We start from the raw sequence: 20,186 nt of genomic DNA on the forward strand, positions 1-20,186 counted from the left end.
GCCAGGTGCTACTCTCAAAACACTTAGAGCCAAGAAGAGTAAGAGGGGGGAAGGAACACGGGGTCCTACCTCCTTCACCAACCCTCAATCCTGCTCCTTCCTGCTACGTGGGCACATACACACAGACACACATGCACAATTTCTCTCTCTCTCTCTCTCTCTCTCTCACACACACACACACACACACACATGCACACATGCATACACATCCACTTGTTCTACCGTGTGCTTGCTCTGCTCTGGGCACACCGACACAAGGAAGACACCCCACCAATGCTTCCATCCCATCCACCTTGACATGTAACTTCTGTCCCTCCCACTGCAGCCCCGGACTTCCTGAACATGAAGCACAGAGACAGACAGTTATGGTCTGAAGGTCTGGGAGGCTTGGCCTGAGGCTGCCTCACCTCCAGGTGAACCAGATGACCACAAGACTGGGACCCAAACCGTAGTCACAAGGTGGGAGTGACAGCTGCATGGAGTGGGGGCAGGCAGCTGAGGGGAACCTGACTGGGGGAGGATCCCAGAGAGCCGCCCCCTACCTGAATCCCAGCGCCCCACTCCTGGAACGACGTCATCCCAAGAATCGGCAAGAGACACAGCCAAGGGATAATAAATATAATTGCTATGACGAAACCTTGCCTAGAGAGCAGGAACATCCTCTACTCCCAGCCCCCACCTGTCCCCCCTGCATGCTGAGGGTGAGTTAGATGCTTTGGGATCACCCTGGGGCTGTGGGAGATCTGGGGGTGGCAGAGGGCGGGCCCCAGTATTCTGGCTACCCAGCCCCCGCCCCTGGGCCAGCCCCCTAGCCCAGGACGTCCAGGTAGACAGGAGGCGCCTGGGCCAGGGCTTGCAGCCGGGCATGTACGTCCTTGATGCTGTGGCGCTGCTGGGGCTCCCGCTGCCAGCAGCCCCGCATGATGGCGTAGACCTCTGGCGGGCAGGCACGCGGCCGCTCCAACTCACGTCCCTGCGTGATGCACTCAATCGCCTGGGGCCACCAGAGAGACGGAAAGGAGAGCACACTAGGTTGGGGGCAGGAGGATTAGCCCAGCCCCAGTGCTGCCTCTGCCTCAGTGAGGCTCCCAAGGCAAGTCACACGCTTGTCGGGGCTTCTTGGGTGCTGATAATCTAAACGGACAGAGTGGACCCCAAGATTCCTTTCTGCTCTGATCCTGAGAAGTGGGAAGGATTAAGGCTTGACGCTGGGAAGCTTGGGCTCAGGGTAGGATTGCTTCTGGAAGGCTGGGATCAGATGCTAAGAAGACTTGCCAGGTGGGTTGGGGAAGGGGAGGGCCAAGGCATTTGCCAAATCCATCAGCTTGGCGTTGGGGGCTGAAGGGAGGAGGGGAAGGGCCCTGTGCTTCTCAGCTCCAAAAGGAAGAAAGAAAATGGAGCAGAATGGCAGTTAAAGGCCTTGAAAAATAGCTGGCTTTCATTTTAAAGTAGAAGACGACCCCCACCTCCTTCTCCCTTGCGTGGGTACTACCCCGTAGTATCTGGAAAGAAACTGCAGCAAGAAAGATCAAAATTACACCCTAAGAAGGACCACTAGAACAGCTAAGGGATCCAAAGGAGAAATGGTGCAGGTTGTGGTTGGAGAAGGGGCCTGGAGCCTCTTTCCCCCTCTTCCCCCCTCCCCATTAGAGGACTTGGGTTATGGGTGGCACTAATTCCATTCCTTCTCTCAGTGCTTGAGAAAATTAAAATCTATAACCCTCTCCCCCACCCCACCAGCCTCCAGGGAGCGGACTGCATTAGGAGGAGAAATGGAAGCTGACAGCTGCGAGCCAAGGAAGGGGTGGGGGGAGCTGCTCTGGGAGACAGAACACCTGGGGCCTGCTCCGGCTGTGGCCAGCCAGGAGGGCAGCGGGAGGGAGCAGGAGTGTCCCTCTGACAGTCTAACCTCCAGTCTCCCTGCTGCAGTGTCAGGCCCTCTTGTGCTGTGCTCCTCTTTCCATGTCTCTGCCTTCCACCCTGATACGCCTACTGGGTCTGTAAAACGCAGCTAGGGATGGGGGTCTGGCTCCACTTACAAAGTACTTTGAGCTTCCCCAGGGGCCATCTGGGCCTGGGCGTAGGATGGCAGGTGAAGGCAAGAACAGGAGAGGAAGAGAACAGGGATGGGGTGGAGGGAGCACGGTGTGGGCAGGATGCTGGGATGGGTCTCCCTAGGCAGTAGCAGAGGGGCAGAAGAGGGACTGAGTTCCCTAAAAAAGGGACCCAAAGGGTCAGGAAATGGGTGTGGCCAGCAAGGGGTGGCCCCCAGGACGGGGCTGACCTCAGTGTTGGAGAGCTGGTACCAGGGCTGCTTGCCGTAGGTGAAGATCTCCCAGAGCACCACGCCGAAGCTCCACACGTCGCTCTCGGTGGTGAACTTGCGGTAGAGGATGCTCTCCGGCGGCATCCAGCGGATGGGCAGCATGGTGCGGCCTCCCACCTGCCGGCGGGTGCTCTGCGTCACCTCCCAGGCGCCACCAACTGCCCGTCGCAGCGCAGACCCGCCCCAGCCCCATCAATAAAAGCAAACAGATGTGGCCTTCAGGGTCAGGGCTAAGAGGGAAAACCCAGCGGTGCTGTTTCCATCCAGGACAGCAGAGCAGACAGCCCTTCCTCCACTGGGGCTGAGGGGGTTGTTTAAAGCCAGAGCCAGGGACCCTCAGCCCCTACACCACCGAGGAAGAGGAGGGTGTGCCCGACAAAGGCAGGCTCCCGGGTGGACTCGGGATCCAGGGTGTCTGTAGTCTGGATGCCGGGGGAGGGGTTAGGGACAAAGGACCCTTACGCGGTAATAGTCAGTGCTGTAGATATCCCTGCTCATGCCGAAGTCACCGATCTTGACCACTAGTCCCTGACCCACCAGACAGTTGCGCGTGGCCAGGTCCCGGTGCACAAAGTGCAGACCCGCCAGGTACACCATCCCCGCAGCGACCTGGCTAGCCACGGCCAGCAGCTGCCCCAGGCCCAGGGGACCTGGAGCCACATCCTCCCCACCAGCCAGCAGCTTGGCATCAGGCCCGTGGGACCTGTGAGCAAGAGAGGGAGAAGGGATAGAGGCTGGGAGCCCAGGAGCCTGAGGAAGGGGAGCCCCCGGAGCTGGGTGTGATGGGGGAAAAGACTGGGGGACCGGAAATGGAGGAAGGAAAGGACAATGGAGGCAGCTGTCTGCAGGGGCAGGGGCGGGGGGTGCTGCTGGAATAGGTGTGCCCGCCTCCAAGGCTTCCACCAGAGAAAGCCCACGGTTCCCACATCTATGCCTTCCTCTCAGTCTCCCCCTTGCACTCCAGCCGCTTACTGGCCCCTGCTTCTCTTGCCATGGGCACTTCAGACTCAGCCCTTGCCAAGCTGAGCTCAATATCTTTCCCCCAAGCCCTTGCAGTGAAGGGAACCTCCCCCATCCAGGCTCTGAGTCTGGAACCTGGGCATCCTCCCTGCCTCCCTGTCTCTCTCACCTTTGCCCTCAGAACCAGCCATTCCCAAGGGGTCTTCCTTCCTTCTGAAGGTTTCCGGGATGCCCACCTCCTCCCCACAGCTACCACTCAAGGTCAGTCCCTGCTCACTCATCTCCATTCCCCAATATTCCTTCTTTTGAAGCTTTGCCTGAGCTGATCGCTTTGCCAGGAATGCCTTTTCCTACTGGCCAACTTTCTCCTCATTCACTTATTGCAGGTATTTTTTAAACATCTCCAATGTGCCAACCACCAGAGCTACAGCGGAAAGTATGACGCAGATACACAGGTCACAGCAGTGCAGTGTGAGGGGCACCTGATGGGCACTAGGGGTGGGGATGTAAGAAGTCAGGGAAGGCTTCCTGGAGGAAGGGGAATCTAAACTTAGACTCAAGTGCTGAGGAAGAGAAGTGGATAAGCCATCTGAAGGGGTCCAGGGCAGGGGAGGGTAAAGTGGCTGGAAGGGAGGCCCAGTGTACCAGGCAGAGGGAACTGGAAGTACAAAGGCCCACAGGAGAGAAGGAACAGATGGCCCCTCCTAGGGGAAGTCTTCCAGACTCATCTAGAAGCATTCGTGATTCCCTCCTTAGATTCTCCCAGTGCTCCATCCAGCATTTAGAGCCATTTTCCCACAGTCTGGGCCCCAGATGGTGGTATCTCCCTGGTCTGCCTCCCCTGAGACCAGCATTGAGTGTGCACCGTGTCTGGAGAGCGAGGGGATGGGCTCCTCTCTGGCCTTCTCTTGACTCAGGTTCCTCTGTGCCAGTCCTCCACACTCAGCCTCGGGTCTGGCCTCACCCTCTCCTGCTCCACACCCTCCACTGGCTCCCCCAGTCCACAAGGATAAGCTCAGGACTCAGGGATCTCTCCTAGCCAAGTTCTGCAGCCTGACTGCATGAATGACCCACCACTCTCAAGGGGATACTTGGGGACCAGATCATGACCCTCAGCTGGACAACCACACAGCACTTGCTCAGCCAGAACCACAGCCCCCCGCCCCCACCCCCAGTCCCCCTTACTGGTGGGGAAAGTGAGGTCAGAGAGGAAAGGGACTTGGCATTGAAGGCTCAGCTAATAAGCCCGGTCCTTTCTCTGCCTAACAAACACTGGCCCATCCTCGCAGGAGCTGTCTCATCGGGGAAGGATTCGACTAAGGGAACATGTGACCGTCACAGTCAGAGCTTAAGAGCAGGGGCTCTACCTGACATCACATCTGCCCTGGGCCATTCACTACCTGTCTGTCCTTGGGCAAGTCACTTAACCTCTTCAAGCCTTATCTGTGAAACAGGTACATTTCTTGAAGTCATTTAAAATTATTAGCACAAATAGATAAACATATCAGAGTTCTTCTGTCCAAAGCCAAAGAAATGAATTTTTTGTAACTTTCTTCAAGTATAAATTGCAACATATGCTTGGAGACTAAAAAATAAATATACATTTATATTATTGCACGAGGTATTTATGTACAAGTGAGTAAAACCACAATGAGAATGAATTGTAAAGTACATAACATAGTGCCTGAAACATAGAAAGTGCCTATAAATGTTTGTTATTGTAATTATCTAAACTGCCACCCTCTACAGGCCTGGCCTCTGTGTGCCACACACAAATGCACACACACCCTTTGCGAAGCCCACCCATCCCAAAGTTTTAGCTCACAGCCTCTGCCAGTGCGACCTCCTTGGCTACTGCCATTCTGTCTTTTGCAGGGACCACCCCTACATGCACACACCTGCCTCCCTGATCCTTCCTGGTGTCCCCCCTTGGTTCGACAGACAATCAGGGATGTGCTTGGAGGGAAGGGACAATAGCCAGAGGCCAGAGGCCAGGTGCTCATACCGGAGGAAGCGGTTGAGGTCGCCATGCCGCATATACTCAAAGACCATGAGCAGCGGGCGGCCCTCGGTGCAGACGCCGAAGAAGCGCACGATGTGCTGGTGCTGCAACATGGTGAGCAGCTCCGCCTCGCGCTGGAAGTCTTGCCGGGCGCTCTCGGATACCTCCTTCAGCGCCTGGATGGAAGGGCAGGGATAGGACTGAGCGGGGGCCCAGGCCTCACCTCCCTACATGCAGGGCAGCCCACCCACCCCCAGTCTTGAGCCATGTCAGACCCTGACATCCCACCCCCAAGCCTAAGCACTCTGTCCTGATACGATGGTGCTCCTGGAGGTGGACCCAGGCCAGCAGTGCCTCGTGATCAGGGTCTGACCTTGACGGCCACCAGCATCTTGTCCTTCTCAGGCACCAGGTTGTGGCACTCAGCAAGGAAGACCTTCCCAAAGGCACCCTCGCCCAGCTCCCACTTGAGCACGATGTCCCGGCGCTTGATGTGATGAACACCTGGGAGGGGCTTGCAGGGTCAGCTGGGAGCCCCAGTCCCAGGAGGGATGTGTAGTGGCAAGGGCAGGACCATCTAGCAGGGCTGTGTGCCACACAGGTGCCCAGCCAAGGGGCTGGATGGGGATTAAAATTCAGCCTTCACTCCTTCTCCAAGCCACGTGTGGTAACGTGGGCTGCATCCGCCCAGAGAGGACGTGGTGTGGGCTAGCTGTGACTTGGGCGGGGCTGCAGCCAGGCTGATCTCAGCCCAGGAAGGATATGCTATGGCTGGCAAGGGGGGCAGGGAGATTGTTCAGGCCTGGGGTGAGCAAGGACGATGGCTCAGAGGCTTCTACATGCACACGTGCACACACACACTCTCCCTTGCCCTTGACCTGCATTGTCTCTCACAGGCATCACTGAAGTATTGTGGGTTCTCGATGATGTGGCCTTGGAGCCCAGAGCCTTTGCCCTCGGTGGGGGACAGGGAACTGCCACCCAATGTCATGAAATGCAGGGACATGGCCAGCCCGTCCTCTGAAGCCAGCACAGCAGGGCCTGGGGAGGAGACACAGCCACATGGAGGGGCTTGCCCACACCTTGGCCCCTGCTTACAGGGTGCCAGTTGCCCCCACCTCATAACTTGCAGGGGCAGGGCAGAGGGGCAGGGGGCAAGACAGCAGGCAGGGAGAAGGGGAGGCACCACGCTTCTCCTTATCTGGCTCCTGTCCAACCCCTGGCCCCAGGGGCACCAAAGAACTCCCCCACTCCCTCCCCCTGAAGCCCAGACCTCCCAGACCCACTTAGTGTTTGACTACAATCCAGCCACCAATTAGCAGCTGCTGCCTCTGAAACTACCCCAGCACCAGCCCCGACACTCACTCACACACACACTCACACTCACAAGCCTCACAGCCAGGCCTTCTTCTATCCCCCAGACACACACCCTAGAACTCCACGAACGCACAGCCACCCCCATACAGAGACAGAGTCAGTAGGATACAAAGCCAGTAGGATAGACAGACAGACAGACAACACTCTGTAGCCTTTCCACTCACGGTTGATCCCAAACTTGTTTCTCCGTCCACATTTGTTGAGCACAAGGAGCAGTGTAGAAAGGAAGAGGCAGGCAAAGACAGCCAGGCCCACGGCCACAGAGACCTGGGGTGGGGACTGGGGTTAGATCCAGGGGCTTCTCCCGCACTCTCAGGGCTCCCACAGCAAACCACTGCTCCACCCTGCATAGGAGCCCAGAGCCAGGCCCCGACTTGCCTCCTCCTCCCCTGTGGACCCCTGCAGTGGCTGTGAGGGTGGCAGGCCGAGCTCATGCCAGACTGCAGCGACCTCCCCGCTCTGACCAGAAATGCCACGCAGATGATCCTGTAGCTTGGCCTCCCGATCCCACATCCCGCACAAGCTTCTACTTCCTATGCTCACCCCAAAAGGTGTTTCGTCCTTCTTCTCCACTGGGTCTCCAGACGTGCTGTTAGTGTCTGTAGGGACACAGGGCAGGAAGGGTGGGCCTTGGCACGCACCGTGTCTCCTCCAGCAGCTCCCCACCCTGGCCCCAGCTGGCCTCTCAGGGATTAGGTGAGCTGTACCCTCTGCCCCAGCCTCGGCTCCAGGGACCAGACAGAACCTGCCCTCCAGCCTGGGCTACTCACCCACTGGCGAGAAGGAGACTGCAGCAGGAGGGAGGAGAGAGAGCAGTCAGATGGAGGAGGAGAGCAGTGAGTCCCTGACCCCTCTGGGGCTCATCCCTCTGTGGGGTGAGGGTGGCATGGGGGTGGGGCTGCTGGACCTCAAGGGAGAAGATGCCTGTGACCATTTTCCAGCTGGGCCAGGAATGCCCTTGTGCATGGCTCTCTCTTCAGCCAGCCCAAATGGATGGAATAGCTCAGGGGTTCAGAAGTCCTGGCTTGGGGGAAGGGGCCAAGGGGGCCAGCACAGAGCTGGACACCAGGACTCTGGACTCCTTTCTGTCCGGGACGAGGCACTCCAGCTTCTGGGGTCAGGGTCATAGCAGAAAGTGGGCCAGGCTTCCCTGGACACCTGGGTCTCCACCCCAGGTAGAGTGGGGACAGGGTTCAGGGTGGCCCTCGCACCAGGGATGGGGTCCTCGGGGTTGAACTCGAAAGGGTTGTCCATGAAGGCAGCCATGACCCAGCCGGCGGCCTGGCCAGAGGGGTTGGCAGCCAGCAGCGTGTAGTTGCCGTTGTTGACGTGGGTGGGCTGGTTGAGACGCAGACAGCCATGCCGCATAGTCTCGTTGGCCGCCGGCTCCAGGAACTCGGTGAAGATGAAGCTGGTCTCATTGAGCACGGAGCCATTGAAGAGCCAGCGCAGAGAGGGCGCCGGCTGCCCGTCCACGGAGAAGGGAATGCACCAGTGGTGCAGCTCCACCGGCTCATGCAGCCGCACGCTGGCCGGGACTGCGGGCCAGAAAGAGCGACGGCGAGAAGTCAGGGGGCGGCTGGAGGGAAACCGGCACGGCCCTGGCAAGTCCAGGGGCAAAGGGGATAGAAGCAGAAAACAGGTGGCACGCCTGAGAGAAACAGGTCAGCAGGCCTAGGAAATTCACAGGGAGAGACGTTCTGAAGAAACGTCAAATTTTAAATAAATCAGGCAGCAGGGATATAAAATTCAGAGGCTTAAGGAACTTAAGTGGTGGGCCATGAATAAGTAAGTAACAGCCCTGGAGAAGCGGGTACCAGCTTATGGCAATTAAACCTGGAGTCTTTGCGGGTAAGGAATCTGGAAAATTAAGCGCAATCAGGCTTCAGAAGATGGGGCAGTGGGGCCTAAGAATCAAACACGCAAAAAATATGCAGTTAAAAACTTGTTGAAAAAAGGTATGGGTTTGAAATAGATGCAACCTGGAAAAAGCAAAAGCCCCTCACTAATAGGGAAAAATGTGTGTGTGTGTGTGTGTGTGTGTGCATATAAAATTTACACTGGGATTCCGGCTGGCGTCTACACCCTGGAATACTGCGCAGCAGTGAATTGAATGAACTACAGCAACACCCATTAACATGGATGGATCTTATCAAATGATGTTGAGTGAAAGAATCCACACACAAAATAATACATGCAATATAATTCCATTCATATAATGTACAAGAACTGGAAAAACTATATTGATACACATACTTGTGAAAAATTGTTTTAAAAAGCAAGGAAGGTAGGGCGTGGTGGCTCATGCCTGTAATCTTAGCTCTCTGGGAGGCTGAGGTGGGCGGATTGTTTGAGCTCAGGAGTTCGAGACCAGCCTGAGCAAGAGTGAGACCCCGTCTCTACTAAAAATAGAAACAAATTAGCTGAACAACTAAGAAAACAAATATATATATATATATATATATATATATAAACTAGCCAGGCACGGAGGCGCATGCCTCTAGTCCCAGCTACTCGGGAGGCTGAGGCAGGAGGATCGCTTGAGCCCAGGAGTTTGAGGTTGCTGTGAGCTAGGCTGATGCCACGGCACTCTAGTCTGGGCAACAGAGTGAGACTCTGTCTCAAAAAAAAAAAAAGAAAGAAAGAAAAAGAAAAAAAATAAAAATAAAAAGCAAGGAAATGGTTATCAGAAAAGTCAGGATGAGGTAGGGGAGAGGGTGGGTTGTGAATGCGGAGAAGCGGGGGTCTTCTGAGGTGCTAGTAAGAGTATTGCTCAAAGCGCACATGTTTTACACGTATTGCTATGTTTATGTCACAACAAAAGAAGAAAAATGATATAAAGTACAAGATTTCAGATAACTTTTTCGCAGACCTAGAGAAACAGGCACAGAGCCTAAATAGGAGCTCAGGAGGGGAATTTCCTCTTTCAAAACTAGGATTCGGGGCAAAGGCCTAAGGCGGGACAGGCAAGAAGTAGTCCGGAGCGGTGGGAACAGCCGGGCAGCTGGTGTCGAGGGCCTCAGGTAGCAAGGCTTGGGCAGGGGGCCAGAAAGAAATCCATCTCCGTCCCTCTGGCCTTGACGAGCCCCCAGGACTTCCCTCAAAGGATCAGGTTTTCATGGGAATCTGGAAACAGCTGGGAGGGAGCAGCTGTGGTGACACACATCCCACCCTTTCCTCCAGCCCCCCACCCTCTTTTCAGGGAAGAGGAGATGAGTGGGGGTGGGTGCAGGGGCAGCCCCTGAGACTCACAGGAGACGTTGACCTGGACAGAGACTTCGGCCCGGCCCACGTCGTTCTCTGCCCAGCAAGTCACGTTCTTCCTGTTGAGGTCACTGGTGACATTGGCCAGAGTCAGCTCCAAGGATGGCAGACCCCCAGACTTCTGAATCAGGGAAGACAGGGGAAATCAGGAAGAGCTTCAGCCAGCTTGGGGCTGGGGGCTGGAGTTGATGTCTTTGGGGAGCCCCTCTGGCTCCAGATGGAAAGCAGAAGAGGGCTGGTGGGGAGGAGACGGGTGGGAGAGAATATAGCTCCTTTAGAGCTTGTTCGTAGACTGCGTCCTGGATCATATATTTAATGATCTGAAAAATCTAAAATACAACCAGTAACCTCAAAATAGGCACAAAATACCCCCACAGGAAAAATAAAAGCATCCATCTAAGCAGCTAAGCAGATGTCACAAATCCCAAGTACCAAGTTCATACATAGCTCATTTGAGAACCAACCTGACCACCTATGCGTTCTCGTTCCCCACACAGTTCTAACAGACTCGGTCTCAGCCCAGGGAGGGTCAGACACACAGAGACGGTGCTGACAACAGGGCAGCAGTGAGAGCACAGCGGCCGCAGCACGTCCTTCGGCAGATGACGAGAGCGAGTGAGGTTAGGGAGGCAAAGTGACTTGATTCTGAATCACCATCAAAAGATTGGCTCAGATTCAACTTCTCTTCCTAAGAAACCACGGACGTGTCATGTATAAGTTATACGATCTCAAAACAATTCTAAATCTTGCTGAACCATGGGGTTTTTGGTTTGTTTTGTAAGCTGAAGAGGTGCACAAATTATCTTCTGACATTTTAGACAGTGATTTTCATAAAATAATGAAAATAAAGTGATGGACAAATCTCCTTTATCTGGAAACTTCGTAGATGTGGAGTCCCTTGACTACATACCAGGGTAAGTTCAGTGTCCCTGGGCTTCCACTGGAATACGTGAGTTCCAAGGTTCCAGAAGAGCTCTCCAGCCTGTCATGCAAGCTCTCATTCCATCCCGCTGCAGGGAGGCCCTGCCCTGCCCTACGCGGCCCTGCCCGTGGCTGTCCCATCTCCTCCACCCGCCCTCGGTGGGGCCTGGCCTCCCAATAACTCTCCCCTCGAGCTGCTCTACCATCCCTTGCTCTCCCAACTGAGAGGGACCAGACTCTTTTCCCCTCCATTTAACACAGTTAGGGTGTGACTTTTCTATAGGAAGTTTCTAGAAAACACAGGTGATAGTACACATGTAAATCTCCCAAAGAGAAAGCAAAAACCTGGAATTTCCCCAAACAGAGGGTTCATCTAAGGTCTCTCCATGCACAGATGTGGCCTCTACCTTGTCCTCTCTCCTTTACTCACTCTGGGTGGCTTTGACCTCTGGAGGGGAGGAATCCCTCAGTGGCCAGGGACTCCTCTACCACATCTAGCTGCCTCTGCTCAGGGCTCCGGTGGTTCGTCCTTCAACATGGTTCCAGGGGCCTCCAGCAATTCTGGGATTGACTCTCCTCCCAAAGTGAGGGCCTCCAAACTAAACACCACAACTGCAGTCCCGCTGGCCTGCAGCCCGGTCCTGTGTATCCACTCCTGCCACCCAGATGGGGTGGGTACAGCCCATTGTCAGTCCCAGCTGACCCTGTCAGCAAGGCTCCTGAGTTAGCTGTGGCTACTCTCGCCTGCCCGTCTCCAGCCTAAGGACAAGGGGCAAGGCCTGGGCAGGTGCTCAAAGACATGTCTGGGTAACAGAGATAGAGGCCAGACAATGCCCAGAGGCAGGCAGGACATCAGAAGGCCATGATGTCCTCCTCCTCAAGTTACAGATAAGAAAACCAAAGTTCAAGCCGATTAACAGATTTTTCTGAAAGTCACTCCAAGAATTAATTAGTGAGAGAGCTGGAGCCAGACCTGGCCTCCTTTACTAATATGTTCATGACACACCCAAGAGGATGCTGCTTCCAAAATCTCCAGAAAAAGTCCCCAGGGGCCCCTAAGAACTCACCTTGGGTGCAGGACCACAGAAATTGTGCCCCTTCCCTGGGCCCCAGTTTCCTTATACAGAAAGGGGGTATAGGAGAGGGATGGTCTGCTGGGACTCTCTCAGCTCCAACATGTGAGGGCTCTGTGACCCTCTGTCTTGCAGACAGCACCATGTTCCCAGAAAAGGGGCCTAAGTCCTGGTGGGTCCAGTGTAGCCGGGGTCCCTGCTAGGCCAGCGCCCACCATGAGGGCGTGTGTGGGCCCTGGGCTGCCCTGCCTGAGCCCTGTGGGTTTAAACCACCTCTGTCCATCCCTCAGCCCCTACGTGCTCCTTACTCATCGTCTCTTTCCCCCCAGTGTCTCTCTTTTGCTGTCTTTGTTCCCTGTGCCCTGCCGGGACCTCTTTGGGGGGCTGGGGGTGAAGGGCTTCTCACCATCACGGTGGCTGACCCCTCCAGCTCCGTGAGGCTCCAGTCGGCCTGCTTCAGGCCCCGCCCTTCCACCTGGCACCACAGCAGCACGTCGTCCCCCACGTCCACGGAGGCATTAGGCATCTGGACCTTCAGCGTGGGCACGCCTGGCCGCCCGAGATGCCCAAGGGCGAGGGGTGTTAAAGCCAGGAGTGGCCTCAGAGCTCTACCCCAGGGAATGCTCCTCCCCCACCCTCCTCAACAACCCAGGGCCCAGACAATGTCCTCCCAGGCCTTGCCAAGGGCCGCTCCCCCCGGCCTTCAGTGCTTGCCCAGTGCCCTGTCCCCGAGCAGGTAGCTTTCCCAGCCCCTTGCACCACCCCAGCACGTACCGCAGCTGGCGTTGGGCATGAGAGCGAGGGGCTCCTGCCCGCCACACTGCAGCTTCTGTTCTCGCACTCCGCCCAGCCCCTCCTCCTCCCAGCGCTGCAGCCAGCGCAGGGCACAGGAACAGTGCAGAGGGTTCCCCGACAGGACCCTGGTTGTCGTGGGGGGACACCAAGAAAGTCAGGGAAGGGGCAGGCGCAGGGCCTGAGGAGCCACCGGGATGAAGTATTTGGAGTGTGAGGGAGCAGTTAGACAGCAGGGATGCTGGTGGAGAGGGGAAGGGGGATGCAGGGGAGGGCCCCGGTAACAAGATATCATTCAAAGAAATAGAACGCAGAAAGCCCAAGACAGCCGGCTTACCCCAGTCCCTTACCCCAGGCTCCCCAGGGTGACAAGCCAGGCAAGGACCCTCAGCATGGTGGCAAGGAGGGAGGAGCACGGCCTCCCAGAGTGAGCCAGAGGCCAGAATGCCCACCGAGTACACAGGGACCACTGCCGCGCTACCCATCCATGGGCAGGTGCACGGGGAACCACCGCAGTGGGCCTGTGCCTCTGCTCAGCCCACAGTCACCCAGGCCAGCGCCCCCACCCACCCAGGGCCGCAGCCCCCTCAACGGTGGTCATCAGCCTTTACATTGATGGGGGTTTCATAGGCATCACACAGACCCCAGACAGACCCCCCCAATGTAGTGCCACACAGACACCGTGGCACAGCATCACACAGACACAAGTGCACACAAGCACACACACACTTGCTGCTCCTGCCCCTGGAAGGGCCCGCACTCACAGTTCCTGTAAGGAGAGGCCCTGCACGGTTTTCCAGGAGAGAGACTCCAGAGCATTGGAGGAGAGATTCCTGCGGGCATTGAGACACATCAAGACAGACCCCTTGAGCGACCTGACCTCACTCTGACCCAGTGCGAGGGAGGGAAGGAGCTAAAGAGGAAGTTGACAGCTGGCTCCCTCGCCCCAGCCCAGGCAACTAGAACAAGCCTGGGGAGGCAGCGTGTATGGATGGGGGGGCAGGAGGGGGACAGGTAAGGCTTGGTGAGTCCCTCTCCTCTCCCTGGGACCACAAGGGTTAACCCCACTTAACCCCCTCCTCAGACCCCAGGGAGGGGGATCTGAGGGAACAGCCACTCCCCCCTCCCCCACCTGCTTCTGCCCCAGCTGGCAAAGTGCTGAGGCCACAGCTGGGGGAAGGGGCTCCATCTGTGCTCCTGCCCCACAGAGCCCAGGACTGGGCAGGAGGAGGAGGAGGAGGAGGAAGAGGAGGAGGAAGAGGAGGAGGAAGGGGAGGAGGAGGAGGAGGAGGAGAAGGAGGACTGAGGCTCCCACACTCCCTTGCTCTCTACCTGTCCCCAAGGAACTCAAAGCGCTTCCTCAGGACCCCTCCCCCTCCTCCTTCCTGCCCCTCCTTGGGGACTGCCTGGGAAAGGACCAGACCCCCAGGCCCCCAGCTGTAGAGGTGGAGAAGGTGAGCCCAGCACAGTGTGGGCTCCAGGCCACACAGGAAACTGGTTTGGAAGCTCCAGGTCTCTGTGCTCTGCTCCAGTTGGCTGCTCGTGGGACCCTCTGTCTCTGCGGGGCCTGCCCTGAGCCCTCTCCTTGCTGAGCCGTCCTAGAATCTGTAGGGCCTGGGTGGAAGAGGCACCACCACACAGGGGCCAGAAACATCACCCACCTTAGGGCCAGACAGAGCTGGGCATAAGTTCTGTCCTGCCACTTACAGCTATGTGGCCTCAGCCCAGAAACATAAGCTCTCTGACTCTCAAAATCCTCATCTATGAAACGGGAGTGATAACACGCTCTCTCTCGCCAGGCTGATTGTGAAGATTCACTGACATGACTACCGTGAAGGGTTACTGAGGACACATTTTTAACTGAAACCCCAGTACCTAGTCAGTGACATAATATCACCTTGTTCTGTTTTGTTTTTGCTGTTAAATTGCTGGACACAGCAGAGAGTTTAGGGGAGCGAGCACAACTTCGTGAACGGCAGGCCCCACCACCCTTCCCATCTTTCCACCTGCTCCTGGTAAGGGACAGGGGGCCGAACTTCTGCCCTCAGAAGGTCAGGGAGGGGCTGCTAGGGACTCTGAGTGTCTCTCCCTGCCCACCCATGACCCTCTTCGTCCTCTGCAGGAGGGGCAGCTATGACTCCCAGGAATGGGGAGGGTGACAAATGGCAGATCCGATAACCCAGCTCCCAGGCTATGCTAGGGGCCGGTTGACACATCGCCACCAGGGCAGGGTGGGAAATGGAGCCCCAACCAGAACCCAGGAGTACTGCTCCACCCCTTCTTCCCTTTGGACTGGTGTGTACCTGAACCCCGCAAGGACGAGGGGGAGGCAACTATGGGAAGGGTCCCTGCAGCATGAAGCACGGGAGTGAGGCAGCAGGAAGGACCTCTAGCTGGCAGGGCTAAGAGCATGCCATCCCTGAAGTAGATGTGAAGATGACTTCCCTGCCAGGCAGGGGCCTTCCTCAGAACAGGTCCCTGGGGAGGGCCGAGCCCATCAGCGGCCCAAGCGTGGGTGGCCTCCCACCCCCACTGCCCATCCCCGGCCACTCACAGGCGACTGAGCCGAGGAGTGAAATGGAAGGCATCTGGCGCCACGGAACGGAGACCACTCTTCACGATGGTGCTGGGGAGCGGTGTGGGAGATCAGCACCCAGGTCCTCTGCTACTCGGTCCCTGGCCCTCTCTGCCCAGCCCAGCCCCAGTCCCCACTGCAGAGCCCTGTGTCCCTCCCCAGCCCCCTCATAGTTTCCTCAGCTACTCTGGACCCCTCAGCGCCCTCACCTTCCTAACCACCCCCCCTCTGCCACGCCCACATCACTCAGTCCTCAGCCTCTCAGGTCCTCCCAGGCCCTAGGACCCTGCACCCTCCCTGACCTTCTGGCCCCCCAGCGCCCATGCTGACCCCCACACCCACCCAGTCCCCAGTTCCCTCACAGGTTTCTCAGCTCCTCCAGGTCCTTCAGGTCACTGGGCTCCAGACGCTGCAGATGCTGCTGGTTCTCGATGTACCTGCGGGAGAGGGGCTGGGAGTCACGGGGGTCAGGCCCACACTTGAGTTCCCACGCCCACCACCTGCCTCCCTCACAGTCACACATGCACACACTCCTAGCGCACACACACACACGCACCCACTCACACACGGACCTGCCTACACACACACACACATGCACTGGCATGCACACACGTACACATGTATGCACAGACACCCCTTCATAAGTCACACATGCACATGTGTGTGCACAAACACACATGCACATGCCTACTGACATCCTCCCACACTCACACTTATGCACACTCACCTCTTGCACACATACACACACCCAAGCATACAACATACACACACACAGAGGCACAAATATCTGCACAGGTGATGCTCACGCACATTCCTACATGCAGGAACACACACATGTGCGTGCTCACACCCTCCCACATGAGCACACATAAGCAAAGCTCACATTTATCTCTCATGTGCACACACACTCACATTGATAGACATATACAAGTCCATTCTCAGCGTGGTGTTCTACTTTTGTACCAGGCCTCCCTCGCTCAAGCTCAACAAAGAGGGGTCATGCTGAAACACTCACTTCCACAAAGGGCCTGGGCTCATCACTGCCACTGCCCCACCCAGCAGAGGAAGACTATGGTCATGCACACGCATGTTCTCAAACAAACCTGCTCAAGAGCCACTGGCTGGGCTCACCCATACTGCTACACACATACACATACCCCACCTTCTCTGCCCCCTCATAGCCTCTGGCCACTCCTCATACTCAAGCAGCAACCCCTACTCCCCCCAACCCCCACCTTTGGGCAGATGGAGGAGGCACAGAGGCTATCAGTCAGGCACCCCCAAGACGGACACAGGAAGCAGGAGAGGGGTAATGAGAGGATGGAGTCAGAGCATGTGGGGTGGGGAGAAGAGGCTGACTGGCTGATTTCACAGTGAAAGAGAGAGGGAAAGGCTCAACGTGTGGGGGACAGAGGGGGGCAGAAGGGCAGAAAAACAAAGAGAGGGTGAAACAGAGACACAGAGAAAGGGAAACTGGCAGGAAGAGACTGTTAGAGAGAGAGAGAGAGAGAGAGAGAGAGAGACAGACAGAGGCAAGGAGAAAGATAAGGAAAGGGAGACAGAGAGACAGATAGATAAGGACAGAGAGCCAGAGAAACAAGACAGGGAGACAAGAAAGAAAGAAGAATGAGGAGGCATTCGGAGATGGGGGGTGGCTGACGCCCTGGACCTGCCTCCCTGGCATACCAGGGAGTTCCTGAGAACTCAGCTGCCCTGCAGTGGCATGTTAGTGTGCCACACACACACACCCATGACGGGGCCCCTGACTCACTGCCAGTTCCCAGAACTCCCCCTCTGCCCTCTAACTTTCCCTAACTTGTAGGAACTAGGATCAGCCTAAGTGATCCCTCCCTTTCCCCCCTTCCCAACCTTGGCTCCAGAAGAACAGCCACGTATCAGGTCCTAAGTCCCCTGCGACCTAGGAAGTAACCTCCAGTGACTCCAAGGGAGGGCAAGTCCCTGTTCTGTCCACCCCATCCCCGGCCCCTGCCCAGAGGGCTTCAAGCTGTAGGGACCCAGGGAAGGGGTGAGAGTGCAGTGGGCCAGCAGGGTGTGTGGAGCTGTCAGGCAGTGTGCTCAAAGCTGCCTCAAAGCTGCCTCGTTCGTTTGGATTCATAATCAATCTGTCTATTCGAGTCCATTATCTCCTCGTTAGCTCTGCGGGTGAGGGAGGAGGGAGGGGTCTGTGCAGGCGGGGTTGGGGGGGGGTCAGGCTGCAGCCCCACCCAGGGGGACTTCTCCGCTCACCATTCTGCATGCTTCCCAGTCCCCAGCCCTGTCCTGTCTACTCCCCCTAACCCCTCTCCTGGACTGGACCCACTTGGGGCTTGGAAGGGAAATGGGGAACGAGAGCACAGATGGGGAGCACTCCAGAGCCTGGACCCAGGTTTGAAGACCCAGATGATGAAAGGACTGAACTGGGGCTGGCAGCCTGGATTTCATGCTCCTTCCCATGATGCAGAGACCTATGCCCAGAGCAAGACAAGGCCATCTCCTCCTGGTCTCCCTAGAGCCATTAGAGAGAGAGATTGAGTACCTTCCCGTTAATTACCATGACATGCCCGAATAACTCAGTGCCAATTATTGCAGGCTGCTCAAGTAACTTCCAGACAGTGATGATCCCCACCTCGGATACCTTCTAGCCTAGCACTGCATGAAGCCAGAGTTCCTTTCCCACCCTCTAAGCCCCAGGCCATGATTTTCTAGTAGTTCCTTCCCTCTTCTAGAAGTCTTGCTGGCCCTGCCAGCCACACAGAATACTCAAGTATTTTCCAGCCATCACCATGTGATGCTTGAGTACCTCTAGGCCAATTATTACAGCATACTCCCATAGATTTCACCCGCTGCTGAAAAGTACTTGAGTATTTTGTAACCATTTGCTGCAGGCTATCAGAGTACTGCAGAATGCTGGAGATTTCTCCTAGCTTTGCGTTCCAGAGGGAGGAGGATCTCTAAGCAAGGGCCCTGACTCTCTGCCCCGAGTAAGGAGACAAGAGTGGAAAGGGAGATGGGAGTAGGGGCAGAGAAGACTGGAGGAGCCTCATTGCCCACATCCAAATCAAGGGGTCCTGGGGGCAAGGGCTGATGGAAATGGGAAGAGGAGAGCTCAATCATCTTGCACCCATTACAGCTTAACTCCCAAGTCCAGAGAAGAGCTGGGGTTGCCTGGTCATGACAAGGAAGGGGGTGGGGGCTGGTTTGCCCCCGGAAAAGGGAAAAGGCGGTAAAGGTGCCGATCTGAGGGGTTTTCTGCAGCTAACCACCCCTCTCCATGATGCAGAGTCTGGGCCCCTGGCTGAGCTCTAGAAAGAGGCTTCTAGACGGCTGAGCTCTCTCAGACCTGGTTCACAGAAATCCCCCTGCTCTCCCCGAAGCCGAAGCCGGTGCGCCAGCCGCCCTGAGCCCTAGGCGACAATCAGGCAGTGACTGCGAGGGGAGGCTTGCGGGGCGGGGGGGGGCAGCGGTGGCAGCGAAGGAACTGCTGGGCACCGCCAAAGGCTGCGTGGTGCCAGCCTTCTGCAGCGTCCACCCCTGCCTGACCCAGCAAACAGGCGGCAAGTCCGCACCCTCGGGGCACAGCTATGCCCGTCTGTCCCCGAGCCCGCTCGACCGCGGGACACTCACAGCTCAGTCAGGTTCTTGGCGCCCGGCAGGTGGTGAAGGCTATTCAGGGCCCCAGCCCGTGTGCATCGCAGCCCCGAGGGGCCGTAGGGGCAGCAGGCATCCGGGCAGGGTGCGGCGCCTGCAGATGCCAGCATCAGCCAAGCCAGCAGGCTGCCGGGCCCCGTAGCCCGGTCGTGCCAGCCGAGTTGCTCGCGCCGTCCGCCTAGCAGCATCGCGGCGGCGCCCGCCTTGCTCCGGCCGGGCTGCCGTCTGTGAGCTCCGAGCTGCTGCTGCCAGGCCTCCCCCGACATGTGCGCTGGGCGGTGTTAAAGACCCAGCCGCCAGGAAAGGGCGGAGCCAGCGGCCCCCGCCCGGCCCCGCCCCGCCCCTCGGCTCCATCCCCGCCCCGTCCTCTCTGACGCCCCCAACTCTGCCCCCTCCCCTAGCGCCAGCCTCTCCCCCAGGATCTCCCCAGCTCCGGAGACGCTGAGGGGCCACTGCAGGACGCCTTAGAGGTGTCTGCTGGGGGTGGTGGCAGTAGGAAGTTGATACGTTATTTCTCCCAGCCTAAAGCAGCTGCATTTTTAGATTTGAGGAAGAGAGGAGACGACTGAGCTGGGGAAATATTGCCGTCCAGGTCATCCTAGCCAGCCCGCAACCCCAGAGTACCCTCCTGGTGCGAGTGCCTGCGGGACTGTGCATGTCACTTGGGGTAAATTGGGTGAACACTCTCTGAACCCTAGGAAAAAAAGGGAAGGGACCCCAAAAGGGCCAAATGCAGAACCTGGGGAGGAAAACACAGAAGGGATAGAGAAGGGGAAGGGGTCGCCTAACACCAGCCAAAGAAGGGAATCCAGAGAGCCAAGACTGAGCCTTCCAGGAGAGGCCACAGGGTGGCGCTAGAAGCCAAAAGGTCTGAGCTCCTTGTCCAGGTTGGGTGGGTGGGGGCGCGGTCTGCTCCCCACCGCCCTGTGCCTCAGATCCCAGCGTCGGTCTCTGACCCTCGCCAGCCAGCTCTGGCCCCCTGGCCTGGTAGGGCCAGGCAGGGCAGGGCTGGCATCGATCGCATCCCTGACAAGAGCATCGATTTCTTCACGGAGAAATTAATAGATCTTCTCTTAGCTCCTCGGATGCGGGAGCTGCCCGCGAGTGGAGCTGGGGACCCGTCGGCCCTTGGAGGCTGCGCACCTGGAATGCCCTGGATCCGCAGCGGAGGGCTGGTCCCGGCCCCTCCCACCCCGCGGGCCTTTGAAGCTGCACAAGCCCTCTGTGTGGAGCACAGGACAGCGAGGG

The 20,186-nt window shown here is 57.3% G+C and overlaps 1 protein-coding gene across 2 annotated transcripts; it reads right to left on the reverse strand.

Moving 5' to 3' along the window:
* Positions 1–603: 603 nt before the first annotated feature.
* NTRK1 (neurotrophic receptor tyrosine kinase 1) lies at positions 604–19,196 on the reverse strand. Of its 2 annotated transcripts, XM_069478556.1 has the most exons (17): positions 18,915–19,196; positions 15,653–15,727; positions 15,270–15,341; positions 13,480–13,548; positions 12,698–12,843; positions 12,330–12,472; positions 9,918–10,050; positions 7,877–8,203; positions 7,436–7,453; positions 7,209–7,264; positions 6,830–6,932; positions 6,183–6,329; positions 5,662–5,792; positions 5,292–5,464; positions 2,789–3,029; positions 2,285–2,443; positions 604–994 (listed from the first exon to the last, which is right to left on the reverse strand). In XM_069478556.1, the coding sequence occupies exons 1-17, from the start codon at positions 19,124–19,126 to the stop codon at positions 809–811; spliced, it is 2,391 nt and encodes a 796-aa protein (XP_069334657.1). In that variant the 5' UTR covers positions 19,127–19,196; the 3' UTR covers positions 604–808. The 2 variants fall into 2 exon arrangements, with proteins under 2 accessions (XP_069334657.1, XP_069334658.1); XM_069478557.1 differs by lacking the exon at positions 7,436–7,453.
* Between the last annotated feature and the right edge of the window lie 990 nt (positions 19,197–20,186).

This window comes from Eulemur rufifrons, chromosome 8 (assembly GCF_041146395.1).
Source record: "Eulemur rufifrons isolate Redbay chromosome 8, OSU_ERuf_1, whole genome shotgun sequence".
Lineage (NCBI taxonomy): Eukaryota > Metazoa > Chordata > Mammalia > Primates > Lemuridae > Eulemur > Eulemur rufifrons.

Bases quoted from the DNA above. Each gene is read 5' to 3' on its own strand.
- NTRK1 (XM_069478556.1), bottom strand. From the start codon at position 19,126: ATGCTGCTAGGCGGACGGCGCGAGCAACTCGGCTGGCACGACCGGGCT. The intron at 8,204-9,917 runs GTGAGTCTCAGG...TCTGGCCCGCAG, and splicing joins TGTCCAGGTCAACGTCTCCT to TCCCGGCCAGCGTGCGGCTG. The intron at 6,330-6,829 runs GTGAGTGGAAAG...TCTCCTCCCCAG, and splicing joins AAACAAGTTTGGGATCAACC to GCCCTGCTGTGCTGGCTTCA.